The 9,962-nt window shown below is 49.6% G+C and overlaps 1 protein-coding gene across 2 annotated transcripts; it reads right to left on the bottom strand.

Moving 5' to 3' along the window:
- Positions 1 to 736: 736 nt before the first annotated feature.
- Positions 737 to 9,962, bottom strand: LOC134503436 (amino acid transporter heavy chain SLC3A2-like). Of its 2 annotated transcripts, none has more exons than XM_063312238.1 (8): positions 9,601 to 9,962; positions 9,354 to 9,512; positions 8,328 to 8,413; positions 7,901 to 7,978; positions 3,205 to 3,263; positions 2,916 to 3,042; positions 2,366 to 2,494; positions 737 to 1,271 (listed from the first exon to the last, which is right to left on the bottom strand). In XM_063312238.1, exons 1-8 carry the CDS (start codon positions 9,923 to 9,925, stop codon positions 921 to 923), a joined length of 1,314 nt encoding a protein of 437 aa, XP_063168308.1. In that variant the 5' UTR covers positions 9,926 to 9,962; the 3' UTR covers positions 737 to 920. The 2 variants fall into 2 exon arrangements, with proteins under 2 accessions (XP_063168308.1, XP_063168307.1); XM_063312237.1 differs by having other exon boundaries at positions 2,868 to 3,042.

Consider the following 9,962-nt stretch of genomic DNA (forward strand, 5'->3'; position numbering starts at 1 on the left):
TCAGGAGGTGCCAGGAGGACCACCAGGGGGTGGGTGCTATGGCCTGGGAAGCAGTGCCAGCTGCTGGGAACCTGCCTCCGTGCCCAGCTTCGTGCGGCCTTTGTAGCTTTGGGAGGTTCTGTCAGGTGGCAGCTGCTTGGTCCTGGGGGAGAAGCTCTGGAGCCAGGTGGTCCCCTCGCCCTCCTGCGTTCATGCTTCTCCCGGCTCCGCAGCTGCCTAGCGAGCGGCCTGGTCCCCTCCAACAGGGAGTCTCAACAGAGGAGCAGTTTGGCCCCTGCCCAGCTCTCTCAGCTCCTTGCCATTTCCTGTGGCTGGGAGGGGGGGGGGCAGGTAGGAGAGGGCCATCTTCAGTTACACAGTGGGGCTGAGCCTGAATCATCCCAGCCTGCCTATCCTCAGAGGATGCCTTTCTCCGGCTTGTCCTCAGCAGCTGCAAGACCTGAGACGCCAGGGGTCAAATGCAGGGAGATGCCGACTCAGTCCAAGGGGCACCCCTGCCAGAGGCACCAGCCTCCTCCTCTGTTTGTATTGTGGGAGGGAGGCCATGGCCTGCCCAGGAAGTTGGCATCCCAGAGTAGTAAGCACTGGGTGGCCTTTTTGTGCTGGCAGGGACCCCTGGTCCTTGTGTGCAGTTGATTCCCATGTGGTTACAGAACACTCATTTTACACGCATGTACATGGGGGGGGGGCGTACCCATCCTCCCTTTACCCAATTCTGTGCAGGTCCCTTGAAGTCAATTGTGTCAAGCAACTTTACTAATTTGCAGACAAATGAGTACAGCAGCCAGTGGGGCAGGAGCATCACATACATTGGCCCAAACCCCACAGCCGGGGTGCGAGGTGGGGAGCACAAGTTCCTTTCTTACTCTGTTGGCCACCGGCTGTGTGCCTCCCGTGGAGCTGAATTCCATGGCAGCTGATCACGCCCAGTATCCGCGGGGCACTTGGAGCAGAATGGCCTGCTGCGGCACCAGCCTCACCGCCTCCACGCTGGCTTCCTCCTGGAGGGTGGGGTGGGTGCTGAGCACCACCTTGGCCTGGCCTGGGAAGCTGAGTTCTTTCAGGCTGAGCTGGCAGGGCTGCGGCCCCGGGTTCAAGACCACCAGAAGGCTGGAGCAGGGGCCTGGCCGGAGGAAGGCGACGACGTCCTCGGCGTGGTTGGGGAGGGGCAGCAGGGTGAAGTCGGAGTCATGTAGGGAGGAGGACTTTGCACGCAGTGCCAGGAGGGACTGGTACAGGACTGCCAGTGGGGCTCTGCTGGGCTTTCCTTCCTGCACGGAGGAGAGAGAGAGAGAGAGAGAGACCCCAGCAGCTGAAATGGCTCTTCTCGGCCATGGAAAGCACACTGGGGGCTTGTCTGGAGTCACAGCCTTCCTTCAACCACTTTATTCAGATGGCGGCCGGGTTCCCACCTCACACAAAGCAAAACTCAGCTCTCACAGACACTGACACACCAGGCTGTGGCCCTCTGGCCAGTGTTCCCCCCCTCCCCAGGAATGGTTTGCGTGGCTTGCATGGAGAACCTCACCAACGCAAACTACTTGCGCTCTTATGGAAATAAAGCCCCATTCTTCCTCCAGGAGCGACATCTGAGTAGGCCTGTCCTTGGCCCCCAGCCCAAGGGGGTGATCTGTGCTCCCTGGAAACTGGACCCATGCCCACAGGCTTCAATGGGCCCAATGGCCATGGGCATCTGCAAGGGGAGATCAAGTGATGTCAGATGCACACCGATGTCATGATTCGATTCGTGTGACGTTATCCTGGCTTGTTTCATAAACCTATGGGGGTGGCTTGTTGTATCTGCTGTGCATGGCCACGTATGAAGCTTCTAATTCCACTCTGACTAATCAAAACTCTGGCCAAATTATTAAAATATTTCTGACGTAAAACAGTTGCATTAAAAAAAACTGTTAAATAATAAAGTGATGAGTTCTCATGAAGTTCAGTTTCAGAGGCTAAAAGAATATAATGCCTCTTTCAGTAAAACAGTTTCCCACATACAGTTTGCTTAACTAGGGTTTGAAACTTGGCTAGATTAACACTAAGGCAAAAGCAAATGAATCGGATTAGATTTCATATTGTGTGAAGCGGGCTTCAGTTCAGTTTCATTGCTGTTGTCTGTAATGAAACAACTGCAAGATTGTTGTCAGCATCTGAAGCTGCCTCTAATTCAAATAATATTGATGATGATACTAATAAATGTATATGCTGCCCAGCGACTCTGGGCCCTTTCAGGAAATTTGAGGGGATAAAGACAGACGCTCCTCTCCTCCCACCAAGGGGTTATTTTCTGCCCTGGAGTTATCCTAGAGCAAAGGCTGAGGATTGGCCAGGCTTGGGGGGTGGGGGGGTGGGATTTTCTCACCATCAGCTCATATTCTAGCGGCAGTGGTGATCTTGCCCCCCCTTGTACCAGGGGCACTCCTGGAAGGGTGAACAGCAACACCCCGAGCATTTTCCCCAAGCCACCAACAGGCGAGAACCCTTTGGGCACCTGAAAGAGGGCACAAGAGGGGAAAGGGGCATTTCTTCATCCTTTTGATCCAGCAACAGAGATCCCCTGCTATTGGCACAGTTGCCTGGATGCCCTTAGCCTGTGTTGCCTCTTTCCTAAGTACAGGTACCTGTCACAAGCTGTCTGCTGGCTTAGCAGAACAGGCAGACCCTGCTGGGATCATTACGCCTTACCATCAAGGACACCATGTTGGTGATGAGAGGCGGGTCCCACCCCACCCCACCCCACCCCACCCACCCCCGTTCCCACGAACGGTTTCAGCTTCCGGCAAACCACGGCATTTTGGTGCTGCTGCAGGCTTGCGGTAGAATGAGCCAGAACCCTGAGGTGTGTCCAGAAATCCCCTCCTTACTGCCCAGCTGGGCCATGGCATGCCAGAAGGCTGCAGGGATCCCTGCACCAGTTGCAGCAGAGCCTGGGCAGAGAGATTTTTCTGAGCTCCTGGCAGGTGGCAGGTGAGGATGACCCTGCTGGGCATCCCGTGAGAAGGAGTGCAGGTCTCACTCTCATCCCAGACGATCAGGGCCCTGGAAGGAGAAAAGCAGCGAACGGAAGCCTCAGATCTGCCCTCCGACCCCAGCGCCCTGCCTGTTCCTGCACTCCTTGGTGCTGCCACCAGGGGTCCCTGCTCTCCTCGAATTAAGGGGAAATTGGAATTGCAAAGAGTTTGGGACACACTGCCCACTTACCGCTCCTCCCGTGGATCGGTCTGCCTCTGGCTGTCTAGGGCACGCCAGGCACTCAGTACCTGCAATCACAGTTCATAAACCTCCATCACTCCCATAACCTCGGGCTGCTTGAGGTGGAATAACTAAGGAATCCTTGGCGGGGAACTTGCTGTTTCCTCTCTTCACCCTTAACAGGCCTCCTGCCCATTAGCATCGCTTTCAAGAGAAGGTCATGGTCTTCAGGGCTGCTATTCTGTTTTTCCAGAGTTTAATCGTAGCAGCAAAATATCAGACAGTAAACGGGTCCCATTTCCACCCTTATTCACTGTAACATTTGCAGCAGTTAGCAGTTTATAACTCCATTAAAAAACGGTACTTCGTTCACCTTAAAATGTTCTCTCAGCTAAGTATTAAAATATTTTTTTAAACTGCTGACATGAAAGACATCAGAGTACTTTAGTGATAATTAAAAATAAGAAAACCTTCCAGTTACTGGACTGCCGATTTAGCAATATGGTTTCTTAAATTAAACCCTTCCAATCTATACTTCTGATTGAAACAAAAATGAAGCACCTTCTTTTTTGTATGTCATGATCAGTCATGTGTAGCGAAGCTTAAAAGAATACACGCTCTGCATTAATCAAATAGACTTTGCTTGGAGGGATTACCCCTCCTCTCCCCAGCCCCGCACCGAAGGGTCCAGACCTGGAGGGATGCAATGGCTGTGTGCATGTGTGTGCGTGCGCATGCACATGCACGCAAGGAAAATGCAATCTCCCTGCAGCACAGAAAGTCAGTGAAGAGCAGGGGTTGTTCACACCAAAAGCTGCCTGTCTGGAAACAGCCTCTTTACTTCCACATTTCCAATTAATTTTCTCAGCAGTAAAATGAAACATAATTTTTTTAAAAATAAAACTTTATGTTTTGTTTATTCTAACTGCAAGTATGAATGCTTAAAGTCAGAAATTCCCATGCAGCTATTCCATGTTTTTTCTCCTTTACTGATATACTGCCGAAAGAAAAAACAGAAGCAGCGTAAAAACAAGCAGGTCTCTTGGATCCTATTAAGTGTTATTTTATGTGCTATAAACGTGTATTCAGAAGCACCCAAATTCAGGAGAAGGATAAAAGGAGGTATAAAAAGTCTGGCTAAGTGATTATGCCTGTGGTATGCAGAATTTGGGAAGCCTCTTACGATGTCTATTCCATCAAGGCATGTGATTAGGTTTATACATTGCACTACACCTGTTTTTCTTTGGGGTTTATTGAATAAGCCATGGTAGGTTGGGATTCTTCAGCAAAGGATCGTTACCTTGCCGTGGTGCTGGAGCTTGAGCACCTCAATGATGCCATGAGCTAAACCGTGAAGGGCCACCCAAGACGGGAAGGTCATGACAGAGAGGTCAGACTAAATGCGATCCCTGGGAAAGGTAATGGCAACCCACCCCAGTATTCTTGCCGTGAAAACTAAATGGATTGGTACAACCAGAGATATGTCAGTATACCATCGGAAGATGAGACCCCCAGGTCGGAAGATGGTCAAAATGCTACTGGGGAGCAACAGAGGATGAGTTCAACTAGCCCCAGACGTGATGACACAGCTAGCTCAAAGCCGAAGGACAGCTAGTGGCCAACGGTGCTGGTGGTGAACGGCGAATCCGATGTTCTAAGGATCAACACATCATTGGAACCTGGAATGTAAGATCTATGAGCCAGGGCAAATTGGATGTGGTTATTGGTGAGATGTCCAGATTAAAGATAGACATTTTGGGCGTCAGTGAACTGAAATGGACTAGAATGGGCCACTTCACATCAGATGACCACCAGATCTACTACTGTGGACAAGAGGACCACAGAAGAAATGGAGTAGCCTTCATAATTAATAGTAAAGTGGCTAAAGCAGTGCTCGGATACAATCCAAAAAACGACAGAATGATCTCAATTCGAATTCAGGGCAAGCCATCTAACTTCACAGCGATCCAAATATACGCCCCAACCACAGATGCTGAAGAAGCTGAAGTAGAGCAGTTCTATGAGGATCTGCAGCACCTACTGGATGACACGCCTAAAAGAGATGTTATTTTCATCACGGGAGACTGGAATGCTAAGGTGGGCTGTCAAATAACACCTGGAATTACAGGTAAGCATGGCCTGGGAGAACAAAACGAAGCAGGACATAGGCTGATAGAATTTTGCCAAGACAACTCACTCTGCATAACAAACACTCTCTTCCAACAACCTAAGAGACGGCTTTATACATGGACTTCACCAGATGGACAACACCGAAATCAGATTGACTACATCCTCGCAGCCAAAGATGGTGGACATCTATACAGTCGGTAAAAACAAGACCTGGAGCTGACTGTAGTTCAAATCACAAACTTCTTATTGCACAATTTAGGATCAGACTAAAGAGATTAGGGAAGACCCACAGATCAGCTAGACATGAGCTCACTAATATTCCTAAGGAATATGCAGTGGAGGTGAAGAATAGATTTAAGGGACTGGACTTAGTAGATAGGGTCCTGGAAGAACTCTGGACAGAAGTTCGCAACATTGTTCAGGAGGCGGCAACAAAATACATCCCAAAGAAAGAGAAAACCAAGAAGGCAAAGTGGCTGTCTGCTGAGACACTAGAAGTAGCCCAAGAAAGAAGGAAAGCAAAAGGCAACAGTGATAGGGGGAGATATGCCCAATTAAACTCAAAATTCCAGAGGTTAGCCAGAAGAGATAAGGAATTATTTTTAAACAAGCAATGCGTGGAAGTGGAAGAAGACAATAGAATAGGAAGGACAAGAGACCTCTTCCAGAAAATTAGAAACATTGGAGGTAAATTCCAGGCAAAAATGGGTATGATCAAAAACAAAGATGGCAAGGACCTAACAGAAGAAGAAGAGATCAAGAAAAGGTGGCAAGAATATACAGAAGACCTGTATAGGAAGGATAACAATATCGGGGATAGCTTTGACGGTGTGGTCAGTGAGCTAGAGCCAGACATCCTGAAGAGTGAGGTTGAGTGGGCCTTAAGAAGCATTGCTAATAACAAGGCAGCAGGAGACGACGGCATCCCAGCTGAACTGTTCAAAATCTTGCCAGATGATGCTGTCAGGGTAATGCATGCTATATGCCAGCAAATTTGGAAAACACAAGAATGGCCATCAGATTGGAAAAAATCAACTTATATCCCCATACCAAAAAAAGGGAAACACTAAAGAATGTTCAAACTATCGAACAGTGGCACTCATTTCACATGCCAGTAAGGTAATGCTCAAGATCCTGCAAGGTAGACTTCAGCAGTTCATGGAGCGAGAATTGCCAGATGCACAAGCTGGGTTTAGAAAAGGCAGAGGAACTAGGGACCAAATTGCCAATATCCGCTGGATAATGGAAAAAGCCAGGGAGTTTCAGAAAAACATCTATTTCTGCTTTATTGACTATTCTAAAGCCTTTGACTGTGTGGACCATAACAAATTGTGGCAAGTTCTTAGCGGTATGGGGATACCAAGTCATCTTGTATGCCTCCTGAAGAATCTGTATAACAACCAAGTAGCAACAGTAAGAACAGACCACGGAACAACGGACTGGTTTAAGATTGGGAAAGGAGTACGGCAGGGCTGTATACTCTCACCCTACCTATTCAACTTGTACGCAGAACACATCATGCGACAAGCTGGGCTTGAGGAATCCAAGGCTGGAGTTAAAATCTCTGGAAGAAACATTAACAATCTCAGATATGCAGATGATACCACTTTGATGGCTGAAAGTGAAGAGGAACTAAGGAGCCTTATGATGAAGGTGAAAGAAGAAAGTGCAAAAGTTGGCTTGCAGCTAAACCTCAAAAAAACCAAGATTATGGCAACCAGCTTGATGGATAACTGGCAAATAGAGGGAGAAAATGTAGAAGCAGTGAAAGACTTTGTATTTCTAGGTGCGAAGATTACTGCAGATGCTGACTGCAGTCAGGAAATCAGAAGACGCTTAATCTTCTTCTTGGAAGAAGAGCAATGACAAATCTCGATAAAATAGTTAAGAGCAGAGACCTCAGACAGACAACAAAGGTCTGCATAGTTAAAGCAATGGTGTTCCCCGTAGTGACATATGGCTGCGAGAGCTGGACCATAAGGAAGGCTGAGAGAAGGAAGATCGATGCTTTTGAACTGTGGTGTTGGAGGAAAATCCTGAGAGTGCCTTGGACTGCAAGAAGATCAAACCAGTCCATCCTCCAGGAAATAAAGCCAGACTGCTCACTTGAGGGAACAATATTAAAGGCAAAACTGAAATACTTTGGCCACGTAATGAGAAGACAGGACACCCTGGAGAAGATGCTGATGCTAGGGAGAGTGGAGGGCAAAAGGAAGAGGGGCCGACCAAGGGCAAGGTGGACGGATGATATTCTAGAGGTGACGGACTCGTCCCTGGGGGAGCTGGGGGTGTTGACGACCGACAGGAAGCTCTGGCGTGGGCTGGTCCATGAAGTCACGAAGGGTCGGAAGCGACTGAACGAATAAACAACAACAAAGGTTGGGATTGCACATAACATTAAGCCATAAATCAGGGTTTACAAACCATAGTGGGCTCCTAGAGAATGTTAAACCCAAACAAACAAGCCACATTATGAGTCAGTGTGATCATGGGGATCCTGTTCCACTCCCATCCCGCTGCAATTGTCACTGCAAATACACCGCATTTCAGGTTGATTTCCAACAGCAAGACTCACCGTGACGAGGCGCCAGGCAGGATCCTTGGCCACCAAAAATCCATGCATGCCTTCTGACTGCCAAAACTGTAGGGCTTCCTGCAGGATATGGCCAAAAGGGGAACGGAGGTTTCTTTTGCAGCAGAAGCCCTAGGCTCCCTGGCTAAAAGTAGCTGAATACAGTGGGGCTTACTCCTGGGCAAGGCTTGTGTTCATTGGCAAAGAACAAAACAGGGAAATGGAAAAGAACAGCCTTAAGGTTGGAAAACTGCAGAAGTGAGCGAACCAACACGATGGATTTGCCCATCTACAATCATGGTGGTATGTTCTTCAGCAGGGCTGGATTCCAAACCAGGGTTAAATGATGGTATGAATGCTGCCCTCGGCCCATCCCTGAAACTGGGGGAGCATTCAAAATCATAAGCTGCAAAGGCCAGTGATAACATACTTTGAGGTGCTGGACCGTTTGATTGCTCTCAGCTGTTACATCCATCTCTTCTTCCCATATTGGAAGTTCAAGCAGGATTCGGATTCCTGGATGGTCAAGAAGGGAGGAATATGGGTGGCCAAAAATGCAGTCACTGGCATAATTTAATTTCTGGAAGCCATTGCTGCTAAAAGCTGAGATAATAGCTGTATTGTATCACTGATTGTAAAAATGGATCATGCAAAGTAAAGACTAGATTTATTCACAGCTATTAGCTAAAATTGAGATGTCATTTTTTACTGCTTTGTTTTTTACTGCTGTTCATTGCCCAGAGTCACAACACTGAGATGGACAGCCATATAAATGGAAATAAATAAATAAATAAAACAATTAAATGGAGCCTCTAAGGTCAGGGGCTGTCTACCTCAGAGTAAGAAATATGGAGGACATGAAAGTAGAAAGGACCTTTTCTATGCACTGCATGGAGGCTTCCTTAGGAAAGCGGAGCAATCAATTAAATCAGTGTTTTTCAAACTTGGCCACTTTAAGATGTGTGGACTTCAACTCCCAGAATCCCCAGCCGGCATGAGTTAAATGGACTTGGGCTTGATCTGGCTGCAGGGATCATCTGAGAAGAGTAGCCTCCCCGAGTGCTGGGAATAGTGGGCGAGGCTTTGCCCTACCTCCTTCATAAGCCTGCCTTCTCCGAGCCAGGTCCCAGCGGGCCATTAGCCCTTTCTTCAACCCCAGAAATCAAATCCAGTTTCCATCTGCAGAGTCTGGCCTTGGTCTGATTCGCCTGGAGATGCTGCCTCTCCAGGAGTGTCCATTTTTTACCATCTGAGCAGGCCAGGCCGGGCTGGAAGCAGAGGTCCCAACAGCCCCTTCTGGCCATCGCCCAGCCCAGCCCCTCCTTCGGGGGACCGGGTTCACAGCAAGAATCGACCGGCCCCCTCAAAGCACCTTGGATTTGGGGCGACTGAAAGCGAAGCAGGGGTGGTGGTGTCCAGCCCCCACCTGAGCAGTTCTGCCCACCTGCCCCAGTACCTCTTTTGTGTCCATCAATTGCCAGAGCTTGCAGCTGTGCCAGGGATCCATGGGCAGGGACAATCTGGGTCAGGTTGGCTCCTCTGCCTGCGAGGATGGGGCCCAGCACCAGGGCCTGGATGGATAGGGCCGCCAGCCAGCCCAGCTCCTGCCTCACGCCTGTTCAGGGCGGAGGGGGGCACTGGCGGTTTTGAACAGATTTGCTCAGCAGTCCTTCCTTTCCCTTCCCCTCCCTCCCCTTCCTTACCTGCCAGGTCTCCCCACCCATCGCTGTTAGAGTCCGGGAACGAGGAGGGGGGCAGGTGATAGAAGGCAGCCTTCTGCCACCAGCCCAGGGGAGGGTGGGGCCGGGGCAGCGCAAGCAACAGGGCAACAGCCAGGGCCAGCATGCAGGCGAGGAGGCCCCCCAGCAGGCCGATCAAGGCTTTGCGGAGCCCTGGCCAGGGAGCAGCACCACCCTGCTCGGCCACTTCTGCCTGACTCAGGTAGGTGGTGCTGGGGGCTGCTTTGTCCAGCAAGGGCAGGTGCTCACTGGGCATGAGGGTGGTGCTGTCTTCCGCTTTGCCCATCATTTGCTGCTTAGCATGTGAAGCTGCGGAGGGCTGGAGA

This window comes from Candoia aspera, chromosome 10 (assembly GCF_035149785.1).
Source record: "Candoia aspera isolate rCanAsp1 chromosome 10, rCanAsp1.hap2, whole genome shotgun sequence".
Lineage (NCBI taxonomy): Eukaryota > Metazoa > Chordata > Lepidosauria > Squamata > Boidae > Candoia > Candoia aspera.